Source organism: Melanotaenia boesemani, chromosome 8, assembly GCF_017639745.1.
Source record: "Melanotaenia boesemani isolate fMelBoe1 chromosome 8, fMelBoe1.pri, whole genome shotgun sequence".
NCBI lineage: Eukaryota > Metazoa > Chordata > Actinopteri > Atheriniformes > Melanotaeniidae > Melanotaenia > Melanotaenia boesemani.
The window spans coordinates 32007761-32025752 of record NC_055689.1 but is presented as its reverse complement, the minus strand read 5'-3'; the positions used below and the strand labels follow the sequence as shown (position 1 = coordinate 32025752).

At 38.9% G+C, this 17992-nt stretch overlaps 1 protein-coding gene across 1 annotated transcript in view; it reads left to right on the top strand.

The window, feature by feature from the left end:
• myo10 (myosin X) overlaps positions 1-17992 on the top strand; it is a 148243-nt gene that overhangs the window by 73504 nt on the left and 56747 nt on the right. Inside the window, exon 4 of the mRNA XM_041991974.1 lies at positions 4990-5177. Coding sequence (XP_041847908.1) covers positions 4990-5177 — 188 coding nt within the window. The remainder of the gene's footprint in view (positions 1-4989; positions 5178-17992) is intronic.

Here is a 17992-nt window from a genome sequence, read left to right as displayed (position 1 = left end):
AGGCTAAATCAAACTTAATTGAATTTAAAAAAAAAAAAAAAACTATTATATTTTTCTTTATTTTTAAATTTTCTTTATTTTTAACTATCATATTATTTACACTTTTGTATTTGAAATGACGTTTTATTCAATAATACAAATTATATTTTTATATATTTAGAATTTAGATTGATTTAATTTGTTATTATAGATTTATAATACATTTTATTCATTATATGATGAATAGAAGTAATGAATAAAATGAATTGTGTAAATTATGATGGGATCCAAACGGTCACCAGTACGATGCATCTAGAGGACAACTGTTAAAAAGTTGGACTTCATGCATGCAGAATTGCTTCTTACAGCCATCACAAACTGTAAAGGTTTAAGCCACAGGATGTTTCTCTGTCTGTTTTCACCAAATACCTTAAACAAGAACTTAAATAAAACTCCCAAACATTACATGACCATACATAAGCATCTGCAAAGATGTTTACACAAGAAACTGAAGGTTGTACGAGTTTCAGAGCCAGAGATCAGTCCAGCTGTAAACTGTTTACACTCCCTGTAAAGCACAGACATCTCTGCTTTATAACATTAAACTTGCTGCTTTACCTGACAAGGAAGCTGCCACACTGTTTACATGCAGCTCCGTCTGAATCTGTCATTCACTGTGCATCATTATAGAAGTAATCCTTCCCCCCTGCTGCGCTGATTTTCACGTGCAGGTTGATCTGTAGCCAATATTTGTCATGTAAATATTGTAACCTCAACTGCCATTCAAATTTATTTGCATGGGGCTGAATGTAGGTCAGTCAGTCAGTAGGACGTTATTAAGGCGAGGAGCGCAGTGCAGGTGATGGAGGCGGAAACGTTTGTACAGGAGAGTCCAGTGATGCCAAAGAGACACCCTGTGAAGCAACATGTTAATGTCAGCCTTCTGTCTTTTAGTTTAAATCTCTTTTATTAACAGGATATTTAACAAGCGTGTAAGAAAAGGAGGATATCAAAGAAAGAATTTATAGTTTAGCATTTTCCTTAATGTTATTTTAAGTGTGCAGTCATCTGTTTGCACATGTGCAGCAAACGACAGCACTGTGTTACAACTAGACTGGACAGGACTGGGTGAAACATTTCCTTCTGTAAAAGAAAGTCACACGAAAAGTGATTGATGTACTCCTGGTGAGGTTGACCTACTGAAGCATTCAGCAGATTACTGATGCTGCTGATGCTTCCACCAATGAGAGAAATATCACAACAAAAGAAAAAAAAAGTTCTATTTAACTAATAACTGACCTAAAATGACTGAACTGAAATCATGACTAATGGCTTGGTGTGTTCTGGTTTTTATATTACAAACTGCTTTGAGGGAGTCATAATAATTGGTCTCTATGGAAAATAAACAATCAAGGAGTCAGAAGTTGTCTTCATTCCCTGCAAATTCCCCATAAGTGTTTCCATCAGGCTTTTTCTCCACAAACTTCTGCACCTCCAAACACATTCAGCAGCTCTGCTGAAAACTGTCAGTTTGATCTTATTGGTCTTATTTCCACGCCGCACATCGGTATGCCCATTAACGTAATTATCGCTATTATGGCTGTAATTTGAGTTGTACACTTCAGAGCTCTGAACATGGCTTTACCTCAGGCATGGCAGAGTGTGTTAGAAAGAGTTGTTTAGCTCTTCTCTTTTATTTGTTCAGAACCGACAGCGTTTGGAATTTTTCCTGATTGACCGTCATATTCAGAAAAAGGAGTCTCCTGTTTTTCATTTATGTGCTTGTTTTTGTAAGAAACCACTTCGAAGCCCGACTCTAATGTAATAAAGTTGAATACCAGTTTGACTAACTGTATTATAGGTAATGAAATAATAATAAACAGCAAGAACACTCAAAGAAAATCCTTACTTTGTCCAAACAAGCTAGAAGAAGAGAAAAATGTGGGAAAGGAATGTGAGAGTTCAGTGCATAACTGTGACGACCATGTTTGCTTTCAGATGTATTCTCGTCTCTTTGGAGCCGATGAGAGATTAACAGGATAACGGAGAGTTGAGTCGTGTAACTACAAAAAAACATGGATCCTGTGCAGACCTAAATGTCCCAGCCAGCCTCACTCCCTAATGCATTTCTTCTCCTCAAGGCAACAGACTCTCACAGCCTAATGTGTGGTTATAGCTTAATGGTGTGCTCTGCTCTAATGAGATTTTCACTTGTGGTCCAATGTGCAGAGACAAAAATGCTCTCACTCTGGAGAAAAAAAAATATATTAAAGAAAATGTTCCCTTTGTCTGTATTTAAATGACAGGGAGGTTTGTGATCACGGCACCTTTAAGATGAAAAACTTCTGGAAATCCCCTATTTGTAACTTAATACGTGAAAAGAGAAGTGAATTTTGTGCAAAGAAAGTGCCACAGAAAAGTGCCACAATCAAACTAAAGAGTTAAGTCATAGTCCACTATTACATTACTGTTTGATTAAATGTTTTCATTGAAAGCAGCTTCAGTTTATGAATTTTTTGGGGAAAAAGTATACAAAAGAAGCAACCACGGTTCAGTTAGGATTGCTTTGTCAAAGTTATCATTCCTCTTAAGGCCCATTTAAGCTCGCTCACATACGTAAATAGGTACATCCGTTTCAAACGCAGTCATGTGTTGGCCCAGTTATACTTCCATTCATTTGTTATGTTGCTGTGGTTACTAAATCCATTTGTCCACTAGTGGGCAGTGCTGAGTTCAGAGGCCACTTCTGTGTTCTGATGTCAGTTTCAGACACCGGTTGGTAGCGCTTTTTCACCACTATAAAGTTATTTACAACCACTTATACCATGGTCTGGGTGAATACTCGATTCTGATTGGTTGTAGGGTGTCCATAAAAAGGCATAATGGTCATCTATAAAAGAAGTTCCGGTCAAATAGGCTGCAGACGCGCCAGATCATGTCTGTGACGGCGCATTGCTGTGAAAGCAGCTTGCAGGCTTATTGGGCTCCGTCAGTCCAGGAGAGACGAGAATAGAGCAACATTTTAGGGTCCACAAACATTAAATCTTTGTCCTTCAAACACAACTATGGACATGCCAGTATCTTTATGAAATGTCACGATCAACTGCAATGTTGCATTTAATTTTAAATAGGTCGTCGCCTGTCTTTCTGTCTTGATTACCTTACTTACATACTTGCTTGATACAGAGTGAAAGGTGGATAATATTATAAAAACGATTTAGGATAGACTTACTTGCTTGATACACATTTAATGACAAGAGTGAATGGTGGATAATATTTCTTGCAGTAAAAACAATTTAGGAAACTTATCTGTGGACTTTGACTATTTGAAGCAAAATGTCTCATCATACTCTGGACACACACAAGCTGTAAGAGCTTCACCCGCCCTCTGAAATGATTCTTTGTGTCACGTAACATAATGTTAAGCAATCATCTTTCCTCCACTGATCAGGTCTAATACAACAGCTGTGGCCGACCGAGCTGCAGGTTCTGTGTCAGAGCCGGTTACCCTGGCAACGCATCACAACGAAATAGTTCACTCAGCCACTTCTTGTGCAAAACTTACGATTTTAACGGTAAAAAAACAACATTAGCGCATTAATAATTTATTTAATATTTATTTCTTTCGTAAGTGACCATGGTATAAGCGGGATAATGCCCTTCCATTATCATAAATTAATGGATGACGTGGAGGCATAAACTGTCCGACGTGAAGTGGACTTACTTAACACGCCTGACACACTCAAACAGCCTTTAAAAGCTCCCACCACATGCCGACCCATACTCTCTACAATTGTTGCCCTTGTCGCCTTCTTCTTTAATGTCAGCTATGGTTACTGGTGGTACTGCTCCCCAAAAATAAACCAAATACGTGCATAGACAACGCAGGGTACAGATGATAGGGTCCTCCCATCTGGGACAGGCTAGGCTAAATAAAATGTTTGGTTTTGCATTGCTAGCAAAACATTTCCCCATTTTTGTTTAGTACACTTACCTTTCATGACAAGACTGAGTTGTTTGGTTATGCACTAGATGTGTTTTGCCTTCCCGAGGTGGTGAGAAAGTACGTAAAATGTAAACAGCACTTGGGATTTAAAGACACGGACATCGCCCTGCCACAGACAAAGTTTTTCTTTAAATATTAAATAGCCCAGTCTGCTGTTTATTGCACATAAAACAAACACATAAAAACACATACACCCCCCTGCAGCAATCCCGCCCCGTTGCGGACAAAGCTTCTCGTGGAGTATGAAATCACCTGACCAATACAAACTTTTTTCTTGTTCTTGTGGCCTCGAGAACAAGAACAAAGTTCTCGCTTCTTGCGGAGTATGTAACAAGCTTATCCTTTCTAACTGCTCAGACTCTCACCAGCGATGATGATGATGATGAGCATTTCTGACAGCATCACTGTAACTCTGAGAACCAAGAAGATTCTTCTACAATCTTAACAACCTTTCAGACCCTGGCTAGAAGTAGAATAATCCAGTTATTTTTTCCTAAACACATGCTGATGTGCCGCTTCTTTATTCTGCCTGTTCATGCATGAGTCACCACCACAGCACCACGGCTGCAGCCAACACCACTTTTGGCTTCACAAGCTTCTTTTTCAGAAGTTTTGGTTTGTTTTGCTTTGAACTCGGAAATCTGACACTGGATTGAAAAAAATTTAAAAGGTCAAACATGGCTGAGTGTTGTGTTGCTGAGCTTTTCCTTAGAAGTTGCTTAAAAGAGATCTTAAAGTTAAATGTTTGGCTGCTTTTCAAGCTTTGTGTTGTCCACCTTTCTGAGAGTTTAATAAGAGTTTTATGGTCTGTGCTTCTGTCTGAAAAAATTGAATTATGTGCAGCTTTTGGCCTGTTTGTGGCTCTAATCACAGCCAGCAAGGATGTTTTATTCTGATCATCGCATATTAGATTATGAGTAATGGTCACATAGTTGTGTATGTGCTCTTTACATGGTGATTTATGCCAGTTGTTCATACTTTTTGTCACCTTTCTTGTTTCCTAGACGTACATCGGCTCCATTCTGGCAGCAGTGAACCCTTACCAGCTGCTCCCTGGCCTGTATGACCGGCCGGCTGTGGAGCTGTACAGTCGCCACCACCTGGGTGAGATCACCCCGCACATCTTCGCCATCGCTAATGAGTGCTACCGCTCGCTGTGGAAGATGCTGCAGAACCAGTGTGTTCTGATCAGGTACGTTATCCTATCACAGATCCTGGTATTTTACATCATCTTTCTGATTTGAAACACAAGGATATTTTCATTGATTTATTTTCTTTTCCAAAAGCATGGCTGACATTAAGTCAAATTCAGACAAACTTTAAAGCTACACCAACAATTATTTATTATTATTTTTGACCAGTAGGGGGCAGAAAATCTCCAAACAAGATCAATTGTAAAATCCATATTAGGTTTCTTTAATTTCTCGTTTTTTAAAAAATAATTCCCATTCAAGATATCTGTCATCCTCTTATTAAAAGGTTATATCAAGCTATCCAGCTGGCTCTTTGAATAAACCTTTCTAGCCTTTAGCTTGTTTTATTTCTCCCCTACCAAACACTTTGATCAAGTTTCAAGTCTTATTTGGCTTCACCTCAGAAGATCTGTTCACTGCATGCTAGAACACACACTCAAACACACACAGTTACTGCACTGTCTGCATCCTCTGTCCACTGCTTTCCTTCCTCACATCCTTCCTCTTTGATTTTAGCTGGAAAACCTTCACATCCACTGTTGTGCCATTGTTTTATCTCAGTTCAAAGAGGTTATTTTTAAAGTTTTGCATTGATATTTGTCTCCTGATTTAGCAAAAGCAGACGCAGGAGATTTTGTGTTTAATTAAGGGGGAACTGCAGGGTTTTTATCACCACTATTGTGGTGACAAGGTATTGTTCAGGTAACAAAACGGTTGCAGAGGATGGTGAAGCATGAAAGAAGGCAACAGATAAAGTTAAATAAATTTTTCCTTGAAATAGTCACATATAACCACCCCCTTGAAAATAGACAAATCAGTAGCAGACTGGGTCAAATTATTGTTTTGCTACATGAATTATCTAATATCTGATTTTCTTGTCATAATTTGCTCAACATCTGCTTCAAGACTGAAGGTTGAGATTGCATTTTTTGTTTTGTTCTGCTTTAGGTACCAAACACCCTTTTTGTTAGGGGGGTTTCCACTGGCATTTACAGGAATTTGTTTTCCCAGAATTTAAATAATCAGGATAAAATAATTGCTGGTAATATGTGTGGAAAGTCTGGAAAATTTCTTCTGAAATGGCTGATACCACATGTTGTTATGGCAGTTGGACCCACTTCGGTCCTTCAGTTCCTCACACTGGTGACGTTGGTTTAAATTTAGAAATCCCTTGTAAATGAAAAAAGTTCCTGCTGTGGAAAAGAAACCAAAGTTATTTTTCCTTTTGCAAGAAATACCACATTATAATCTGTTCAATAGCAAAATATCGCAGCCATTCTTCAAATACCCCCACCCTTGTGTTTAGTGTTGGCTAACATCATGTTGTTACCATTGCCATGTACACACATTGTTACTTCTCTATTTAATTGCCAGTGTTCAATAGTGGTGGAAAGCACATTTTCACCTAGACTTATAGGAAGCACGTTATTGACTATCAACTTTGAGAAGAGATCCACTGTTTGCGCCTCACGTCTAACATCAAACTTACTTTGATTCGTTAATAATCTGCCATTGACTTATGATTTATGGGCCAACATGCTGTAGGATTCTTTACTCTCAACTGACTGTTCATAGTCTTGGTTTACTGATGATATACTAGCTTTATCTGGCAGAGATTGAACTGGACTTCATTTTCTTGAAAGGGGTCCACACAGAACCTTTTGGTTGTTGTCTTTGGCTCGGGATCTTTCTTATATCTGTCCTCCATTAGCATAAAATCTCACAAGGATTCACCCTTTGTACCAGAGTATGGCAACAGTAAAGTGTTCTTGATAGGGATACACCAATACCAGTATCAGGTATTGGCCCAATATTATGTGCGTGTGCTCGTACTCTGTATTTATAACAGTCTACGATACTACATGCAGAGCCTGGTACCCATGTGAAAAAACTAGGGCTGTCAAAATTAACGCGTTAATACTGAGACATTAATCTGTGGAAATAACACGTGCTCGTTTTGAATGTGGTATCCTTGCATCTCTAGTTCTTGTGTTGTTTTTTTCCTGGGCGCTGGCAAAATGTTTGCTATACCGACGCCGCCTTGTGGTGGTAGTAACCTATTACTGCCAGGTGCTGGTAAAACAAAACCGATTCATATTGAGACAATAAATTACCTAAACAATTTGATTTCTTACAAGAAGTGAAAAATAATTCTTACCTATCCCTACTGCTTACCTTACAAATTAGAGCTGAAATATATCAGCCGATGTACAGAATTTCTACATTTTACTTGGCCACAATTAGCTGCCATTAGTTTACAGCCATGTTTGGCCACATTTCATCGACAGTGGGGATAATGAGAGCCACGTGCACCATTAAAACTCAAGCTGATTTGGTTTTATGAGAAAGCAGAAAGTTAACAGCTTTACTTTCATTATTAACAAATTCATAAAACATGGATTGCTGGAAATCGTTGCAAATGTGTTGATCAGCTGACATCATATATGAGACACAGGGCTTTATAAATTTATTATATTCTCAGAAATACAAATAAATCAAATTGCTTTAATTAAATTGTTGTAATGGGATGACCTTTATTTATTTGACAACAATAAAGGCCTTTTGTATTTTATTATTTCCTCAAGAAAATGACGATCAGACTTGTCCTCATGTTGTAAATTAACCAATAAATGATGCTTCTGCTGCATTAAAAAGCAAACAACTTTCTGTTTTTTTCTCACAATGAAGTAGACAAAAATAGCCCCATATTATTAAAACTTCATTTAGAGAGGTGTGTGATGTTTGCTGCTGATTCCAGATAAAAAGAAACCATGTAAGATACATGAAGAGCTGCAGGCTGGCCTGCATCCTTCGGATGCATGGGTTGGTGCCATCAGCTGCACACTGAACCAGCAGGGCTCTATGAGTGAACCCAATGCTTTGCTTGATACAATTGGGCCAAAACTCTAGTTTTTTTAAGAAAGTCCATCTTTCTCTGATAATATTCTGTGACAAGAGGGCTTTAGAATGCAGCATATCAGTTTATCAGTCGATGACAAAACAAATCCCATTAATAAAGAGGCCTTGAATGCATCATGTGAAAGATTACAAAGTCATTTCAAAGTAAAATATGTTACTCTGTGTCAAAACTTGGTTTGGGATCAAGGGCTTAATTATTTTGGTGGACTCTCACCCAAAACACAAATCCAACAAAACTAAAATGTTTAAAAAAGAAAAGATGGAAACTCCAAGCCATTTTTGCTTTGTGGTCCACCTGTTTTCTTAAATGTAAGAATCCAGGTAGAAGCTGAGCCCTTTTAATCCCAGTCAGCATGCAGACATGATGTTTCCACAACCGCAGTTGTCAGATTATCAGACTAAAATGATGTAAAATGAATTTATCAATAGATATAGCAGCATAAAGGCCGACCAGAAAATCCATCCATCCATCCATTTTCTTGCGCTTATCCAGGACAGGTTGCGGGGGCAGCTACCCAAGCAGGGAAGCCCAGACTTCCCTCTCCCTGGCCACATTCACCTGCTTGTCTGGGGGGAGCCGGAGGCGCTCCCAGGTCAGCTGATGGATGTAGTCCCTCTAGCGTGTCCGGGGTCTTCCCCAGGGCCTCCTTCAGTGGGACGGGCCCACAGGAGGCATCCTGACCAGATGCCCGAGCCACCTCATCTGGTTCTTCTCGATGCAGAGGAGCAGCGACTCCACTCTGAGCCCCCCCCCCCCGAATCACCAACCAAAACAAGAAAACAGAATTTATTACTAACAGAACTTTGTAGAAATAACACACAGATCAACAGTGACCAAACCTTTTCTCATCTGCATCATTCTCTCAAGTCTTGGCTTTCAGAAAAAAAAATATTAAACACAATTTTACATATTTCCACCTTTTCCTCATTTCCAGTTATTTCTACTACTATTTACCTGCTATCCTCACTAAACCAACTCCAACTCAGCTGCATCAGAAGCATCTTCTTGGCTTTATTCCAGCCATAGAGGAGCATTATTTTTCTTCTTTTCAGACACACATAGAACTTTCTGCTCACTGGTTGATCTTTGGCTGCTCCTGATTGGACATTACCATTAATCTAAGCTCTCTGATTGGTGGAAAGTTTGACAGGAAGAGGTGTTGTCATCATTTCCAGGTCTAAATAGAGGTCTCTTTGCAACAGTAGTGATAGTGATCTTTTTATGATGAAAATGTGATAAATAATGGTGTTATCATGGATCATTGTGGATTTACCAGATAGAGTGTCTGAATAAAACTCCTGGATGGGATATAAATGTCTGGAAAACTTCCTTAGATCGTCTTAAGATTACACACTACCGTTCCTGAGAAACTGATGATAATATAAGTGATAGGGCTCGGGGGCACCAGAGATCTAGTTAAATTTTAAGGTTTAAACCAGTTAGCAATGCGTTCTGACAGAAGTCCCACTGAAAACCTTTGGAGAGAACTTAAACCTGTCACTACAAATTACAATGAAGCAGCTGCAATAAGCTTCTAGATGGATCTAGTGAAGAAAAAAGCCAAAGATTACTACTTTAGATTTTCAGGAAATTGAAAATAGAAAATTTAACATATATGTATATATTCTACATGTTCCAGCAACAAGGGCTGTAATGACTCCCTTCACCTAAACACAAACAAGTAGCAGCTTTCTGCATCACTTGTCACTGCTATGACCCTGTTTCTTCTGTGCATCCAAGCTTAGCTGCTCAGAAGACAACTCTGGTGGCCATATTTAACCCCTAACAGTCAAACTGAATAGAGTTAGATTAGTTATAGAAATGTGAAAAGCTGCAGCTCTTTGCGTGCAGCTTTCGTTCTTCTTTTCGGGACACAGAAGGCCTTTTGTGTGGCAGGATGTTGGTCAGTGGGAAGAATATGTGCCGCAGTGCGGAGAGCAAGGCGTAAACACAAACATGTCATATTGTCCACGAAGAAGGCCCTGTGCTACACAATGCTGCATTCTCTTCTCACAGGCGGTGGATTTGCTTCCTCTTCCTTCTCGTCTCACTGATTCCTGCTGCAACAAAGTTCCCCAGAGCTAACCGTTTCATCTCAAGAAAATTATTCAATATTTCCTTGTTAGACTTAAAGTGATGTGTGTTTATGAAATAATTAATTTACCACAGAATGTGTGACTTCAAGAGAAAGAAAGTGAACAATTTGGTTGTGATAGTTATCCTGTGACAGCAGCGGCAGTGATGCAGACCAGAGAGGACAAACCTCAGACCACAGCTCTAACCTCTTGTTGTCTGAACTAAAACACAACCTGATGGTTTGTTGTCTGTTAAAATAGAATAAATGACACACTGAGCTCTCCAAGGCACAGTCGATAATCCTTGGTTGTTCTCTTCTCAATCAGATTATTTGCATATTTAGAATATTTTGAGGTTGAAGTTGCATCTTTTTATATGGGACCTTTCTTATGATCCAGCAGGTTCTAAGGTTACAAACTGGTGGAAAAGAAAGGGAAGTGAAGGGTGGGATAACAGGAATAAAGTAGAGCATCACATGGGTTTTTCCACAAGTTGAAGCAAAATGTAAAAAAAATAATAAAATTGGATTAAATTAAATAAAATTTGATTAAACAAATTAAAAACAAGTTTTTAAGAGTGCCTTTAGTGCTTTTTCATTTTTGAAAATCAATTTAAAGAGCCTTTATGAACAAAACAGTGTCTTCAGACAGAGGTTTCTTCAGCTCTACTGCAATAAGGACCACAGCAATAAAGTGACATTATATTTTCTAATTTATTTACATATTTATTTGTTCATAATTTATAATACTGCAGTAATATTATTTTCCATTGGGGATGAAAATACTAAAAATATGCTCTTTTATCCTATCTTTGCACAAATGTTGGTTAGCAAGGTTTACATTATAAACAGGAACGTTGCATTTATATTTTACATGATGTTTTAAAGTGAGGATAAATATAGCCTCGAGTGCAGCGAAATTTAGAGACTTCATATTCAAGTAGAAATCAAAGGTCTAAAAGAAGATGAAATAAAATCAGTATGTTCTTTGCCCTATACATCACTGTCTTCTTTAAAGAGATAAAGTGTGTCTGTAACTAATTTAGATGGCATTAACAAAAGTTGCTGTGAACAGTGATGTTCTTAAAATAAATAATAACCTAAAATAATCAATTCAGTTGAATATGGTAGTTCCATACCCTCATCAGATCCACCTTCTAGTACTGGGTTGGGGTATTCAACAAGGTGGTGGAAACATTCCTCAGAGGTTTTTCTCCGTATTGACATGACAGCATCACACAGTTGCTGCAGGTTTTTTGGCTGCATCCATGATGAGAATCTCCAGTTCAACCACATCCCAAAGCTGCTCTACTGGACTGAGATCTGGTGGCTGTGGAGGCCGTTGGAGTCCAGTGAACTCATTGTCATGTTCTAGAAAGCAGGTGGAGATGATCTGAGCTTTGTGACATGGTGCATTATCCTGCTGGAAGCAGCATCAGAAGATGCTCCACTGTGGTCATAAAGGGATGGACATGGTCAGCAACAATACCCAGGTAGGCTGTGCTGGTTAAACCAGATCATGTTGGTACTAAGGGGTCCAAAGTGTGCCAAGAATATATATATATATATATATATATATATATATATATATATATATATATATATATATATATAATACCCACACCATTACACCAGCAGCAGCCTGAAGTGTTTTCCATGTTTTCATGATGTTTCCACCAAATTCTGAGCCTAGAAGCTCAGAATTTGAGCTGAAATGGAGACTCGTCAGACCAGCAACATTTCTCCATCTTCTATTGTCCAGTGTTGATGAGTTTGTGTGAATTGTAGCCTCAGTCTCCTGTTCTTAGCTGGCAGGAGGCACCCGGTGTGGTCTTCTGCTGCTGTAGCCCATCTGCTTCAAGGTTGGATGTGTTGTGTGTTCAGAGATGCTGTTGGATCTTGGTTGGAACCAGTGCTTATTAGACTTCCTGTTGTCTTTCTATCATCTCCAACCAGTCTGCCCATTCTCCTCTGACCTCTCTTCTTCAGACCCTTCTCTGTTAACCCGAGAGATGGTTGTGTGTGAAAATCCCAGTAGACCTTTTTTTCCCTAATTCTGATGATCAGTTTGAACGTCAGCAAGTCTTCTTCATCATGTCTACATGACTGAGTTGCTGTCTTGTGATTGGCTAATATTTGCTTAAACAAGCAGGTGAAGAGGCGGACCTGATAAAGTAGCTGGTGGGTGTTTTTTTTTTTTTTTTTGTTCTTTTATTTTTTTAACCCAGAAGAGTAACTTGTAAACACTGAACACTGTAAACACATGAATGCTTTATTACCTTTGAATGCTTTATACACACCCACTCATCACATTATTAGCAAACGCCATCCTGTGATGCAGATGTAACCATGAACTCAGAAAACAATGAAAGCAGAATTATGTCTGTTAAACTCGTTGGATCTGTGAGTGTTGGTCTCTGTGTCATTGTTCTGCTTGTTACACAGATTAAAAGCAGAAGGAAAGCGTTGGAGTTGACTCTGCTCTGTGAATGATGGATGTGTGAGGGTGTGAATGATTGTAGGGAGGAGCAGAAATGTTTTCTTCTTTTACCACCAAATGTTTTTCCTGAGGGCTGCTGCCTGGCTGTGTGGGCCAACTTCTGACTCAGCATTAGGCTGTTGGGAGTTTATGGTCTTTGTATATGTGACTACACATATAACTACACACATAACAGTATTATTACTCAGCTTAACCAATAATGTTCATTCCTGTGAGTTAAGGAGTCTCTTCTTTTAGTTTTATATACATTTGCATGAATGCAATAATTTCCACATGATTTCAGTTTATAATTTCATTCAAAAACTTAACATAAAAAAGAGACAACCGAGCTACAACAGAGGAACTTCAGAGCAGTTCTCTGTCCCTAAGTGTTTCTTACTGTAAAGCATTTTAGGCCCAGAGAAGACAGCAGTTTGTAAAGTTCTTTTTTTAATTCATGCTGAAACCTGAAAGCATGGTAAGATGTTTAATTATTCATGCATGTATCAGCTTTAACTTGACTTAATGGGCCACACTCCAAGTGCTTCACACAGGTCCCAAACTTCCTTGCTTTGCTTTTTTGTTTTTGTGTGTGTGTGTGTGTGTATTCATACATCTGAATTCCCAATAAAGTTGGGAAGAAATTCTTTTAGGCATAAACATGTTTTTGCCGGTGAGTAGATCCAGTTCCAGGTGGAGCAGAAACCTCACTACAAGCAACTACTTCAACACTGTGTACATGTGACTGTCTTCTTCTATGATCCGTTTAAGGCGTAACTTATCCTCATACTTATTAGCGCCACCAACCGGTGTGTGAAACTGACGTCAGAACGAGGAAGTGAACTCTGAACTCACCACTGCCCACTAGTGGATGAATGGATTTAGTAACCACAGCAACGTAAACGATGCATGGAAGCACAGTATAAGGAGGGCTACGTTTGAAACAGACGTACTTATTTATGTACGTGAGGGAGCATAAATGGGCCTTTAGAGCAGTGGTTCCCAACCTATTTTCCTTGAGGACCCCCTTCATGCACAAACTAAAAAGCCATGGACCCCCCCCGCCCCACCCCGTGCTGAAACCATGCTTTGTTTTATGCTTTTATTAGCAAGATTCTCACCATAAATACTGTATTCTGGCTGAGTCCTGTCCTTTGATAAGCCAAAGTTGAACAACATATAGCCTTACTTTTCCCAAAACGGCAGTTCCACATGAACAAAATCCCCCCAAAAAAACTTGACCAGATACACATCATCTCATCACTGTGTGGACATGGTCCAAAATTTTAATCACAATGGCTCTGAATGGTCAAAGCCTCGGGGCCGGTGCTTTTTGGGGGAACCATTGCTCTAAGCACCCATCCTGTAGTTTTAAAACTTCGCACACAGAGTGGTTTGTCCATTCAGGGACACCGTAGCGAAAATGGTGTCACAAATATGGCAGCTGCCGTTTAATACCTTTATTTAACCAGGAAAACTTGCTCATTGAGATTAAAAATCTGTTCTGACCTTAGGAACCACCAACAGTAAGACGTCTTGTGATCAGAGATTATACCTGGTTGAGTTTTTCCTTGATAAGTTTTTTTTTTTTTTTCTTGGGACGCAGACCCAGGGAACATGTAAATTAGAACAAACCGATGCTCCTGTCTTCTTATAAACAAGTCAAACCAACAAAAAACAGTGATGTGTCCGAGCTTTGTAGTTTGTTATGAACCTCAGAGCACCATATCAAGGGCACACAAGCATTTAGAGGAAGCATTCGTATTAGTATCAGTCTAGCACCGACATTAAAGTAGTTTCATCAGTTTCTTTTTAGCCCCAAGTAAAAGTATTTAATCCTGAAGTAAAAGCCCAGTTTTAGATTATGTATGTGGGCCTTCAAGTAGATGTATATGGCTCATTCTGAAAGAATAAAAATAATAATAAGTTATTTTTGGAAAGAGATTTGATTTCAAAAGAAACACAGTTTTTAATATTCGTCATTTACTTTTGATTTAGTTGCACGTTACACATTGAAATGTGGTGCTACCTCAGAGCCTGAAGGTTAAAACCGTACAATGTCCGTTTTTAGGCCTCGTCTCTTTCAGAGACATTTAAAAAATTCCCAGACCCATCAAATCCACCAGGAGAGATGATCTGAGTTCCTTTTTTTAAATTTTAGCCCTCATATTATTTCAGAGAAATGTAGGTTCTTTCATTTTACACCCATCCCAGTCACTGCTACCAGTTAATCTAATTCATTTTCAGATTTTTACGTTTGTTTTTACATGTTTCTAGTTTTTTCTTGTGCCCATCCCAACATTTTTGTGATATTAAATTCCAAATTTGCAAATACTTTAAAAGAAATAACTGTATTTTAGAATTTGGTGTGTTGCTGACTAAAGGATTTAAGTGATTTGCCAGCTGTTGCTTTCAGTTTTAATCTGTCTTAGTATCACAGCTTCCAGTTATTTCAGTCCAGGTGTCTGAATGAGGAATACATTCACATGGTAGAGATTGCATTAAGAATCCTAAAAATTCGTAACACGTTTCACATCGGGGTTTCTGGCTCGTGATGGTTGTGTTTTTCCAACCATGAAGTCAGACTTTGACTGGAGGACCTGCCCAGCTGCCACAGTACGTGGACGGCTTCACAATGATTCCTGGCACAACGTCTCCTGTGGGTCCACCCAAGAAAACACCAGTGTGGACCCCTCGTAAACATGTCAAGCCCCCACCAATGCACAGAGGCATCACTTCATGTTGTGTATGTGTGAGGAAGAGGGGCTATAAATTGCAAGCTGGCACTTTTAGGCGAAGCAGGAAGCTTTCTTGTTGGATTTAAGGATTGTGGGTAATCAGATCCAGGCTGAGGGAGGTGAATGAAGAGGAGGAGGAGGAAGCTAGCTCTAAAACAAGACCATCTGCTCATTAATGCTCATGATTGCCACTGTGTGTTCTCACTGATGCAGATACCTGCCTGCATCCAGCTGCATTGTTTTAATGGAGGCCACCCGCTGAGGTTTTGCTGCACATTCTAGCAAGGAAACGCCTGGAAATCCTCCAAACCTTCACTCAGCACATGAATGCCACCATGGCAGGTTTTCATCTGAGTCATAAAGCAAAAAACAGCATAATCTGAACTTTAATTCTCATTATCACACAATGTGTTTCCTATGGAGCAGGTTTTTATTAGAGGATCTTAATGCAACTGCAGGCAGATATTTCAGACATGAAACAGTTCGCTTGTTCCCTTTTCTATTTTAAAATGAGGATCCAGGCACAGAACCAGCTTCATGAAGACATTTTCCTGCTCTGGTGTCAGAGCGCTTGACTTCAGTGATCTGGAACACAGACTGAAAGACACCCTATCACCCAACATTAGTGTCGGACCTCAGTAAAGCCGTCTTGGTGGAACTGAGCTAATCCCTGGAGCCACAGGTTCCAACATCTGGTTGAAGGATTGAAACCAGAAGCGAGGTGGCTGTTGGAGCAGCTCATTAAAGCCCGGGGTGTTGGGTCAGCTTTCATGTTTGGGTGTCTTTATAGTTTTGGTTTTGTCCATACTGAACTTTTCTTTGTTAAAAACCACACGTCGTCGTGAGCAGATGAAGTTGGCTCCATTGTCACGACCACACCGTATTTTATATGTAAAGCCCATTAAAAACAACAGCACATCCGACCAAAGTACTGAACAATAAAAGTAAGAGACAGAAAAGAGCTTATAATGCAAATAATGATAAAATAGAATAAAACAGCTATAAGTTACCACATAGAAAAATGTAAAGTTGATTATATCTTATTAAATTTAAAATTTCCTGTCAGGTAGCGTTCTCACAATACCAGATTTTTTGCTTAAAATACAATCACTATGACGATATTATCACAATATCAATAGAAAACCTAAAGAGAATGTTTTATTTTTACAATAACTCCTCTTTTTTCTACTTTTGAAATTACTGAGCTTCATTGTTTTGGAGACAGATTTGTACTAAAATTCAGACAAAATGTATTTAAAAACTGTACAAAGAATAATCTGGGTTCAAGTTGTGATCAAACAATTAGTTTTATTGTTAACACAACATTGATCAACATTTTTTTATATCATAATCTTTGTTATTGGCCATGGAGTGTTTAATACAGACCATAAAAACATGCTTTTAGCATCACTTAACCTGAATTCTGACAACAACTTGAGCTTAAAGCATTCATGAAATGACAGAACTGGATTGTGATCACGTCTCGGACCAACAGCTCTTTCTGATATTTAACCTAACCGTTTCTCAGACCTTGTAACTTTATATTTTGCCCAACTTGCAACAGAAGAGGGTCTGATGTTAGTTGGAAGGTAAAATGTCTTTAAGGGAGAATGAAGTCCAGTTCTACTAAAGCTCTTAAGAAGAAGCTCTTAGGATTACCATGACATGGATGACAGAGCATCTGAACCGACATATGTTGTAGGGGTGTGTAAACACAGAGGGGATGCTGCCAGATGACGCCACAACCCAAGCATCTGAAGTCCAGTGATTCCTCCTGCCATCTAGAAATAAGCATGTCTTTAAAACAGTACATTCTGGCTTTAGGCAAACTTAAAGTCATTTTCACTAACAAAAAATAAGAATGTTAGAGTTTATGGAGTTTAAGCTGACCGGGACAGGTTTGATTAAATCACCACCCGCACCCCAGGCGTGGCGTTTTGTCCCAGAGCTCCTGACCCCAGAGGTGGTTGTGAGGTTAAACCCAATAGTCTCCAGCCTTGTTAATTACACAGGCATCAGGGGTCACAAAAAGCCCTGCAGCAGAGCCTTGCAAAGACATACCGGAGAGGTTTTCTCTGGGATTCTGCAGGATTTATCTGCCTGGTCTGGGCTGTGGAAGCTGAATATGACTAAAGGAACGGGTCTGAGGGAAACATTTCTAACTATGCTGGTTTTAGATGTAACACAAGATGAGCAGTTTTTCTTTTGTTTATAGGAACATTGATTTATGAATCATTGAGCAAATCTACAACTTTACACCTTTAATTACTCGTCTTTTTTGTATCAGAGAAGTTTTAGAATCATGGGACCAGTTGAGACTATGTTTTTAATCTCTTGTTTTCTTTTTCTTGCCAAAGTTCAGACATCAAAATGACTTTTAGGTTTATAAAAGGAACATTAATCTACATTTTTAGTAAAAATAAACACAAAGGATCTCCCTCTGTGCTGATTTATGACATAGATAGCAGATTAACAAAGCAGATTTCATCGAGAGCTGAAAAACATTGACATGAATTGGTGCTGACGCGAGGAAAGAAGAATAATTTTGAGTTTATTTAAGCCTAAAGGCAAAAGAAAGAAAACAAAGCCAGAAAACCCCAACA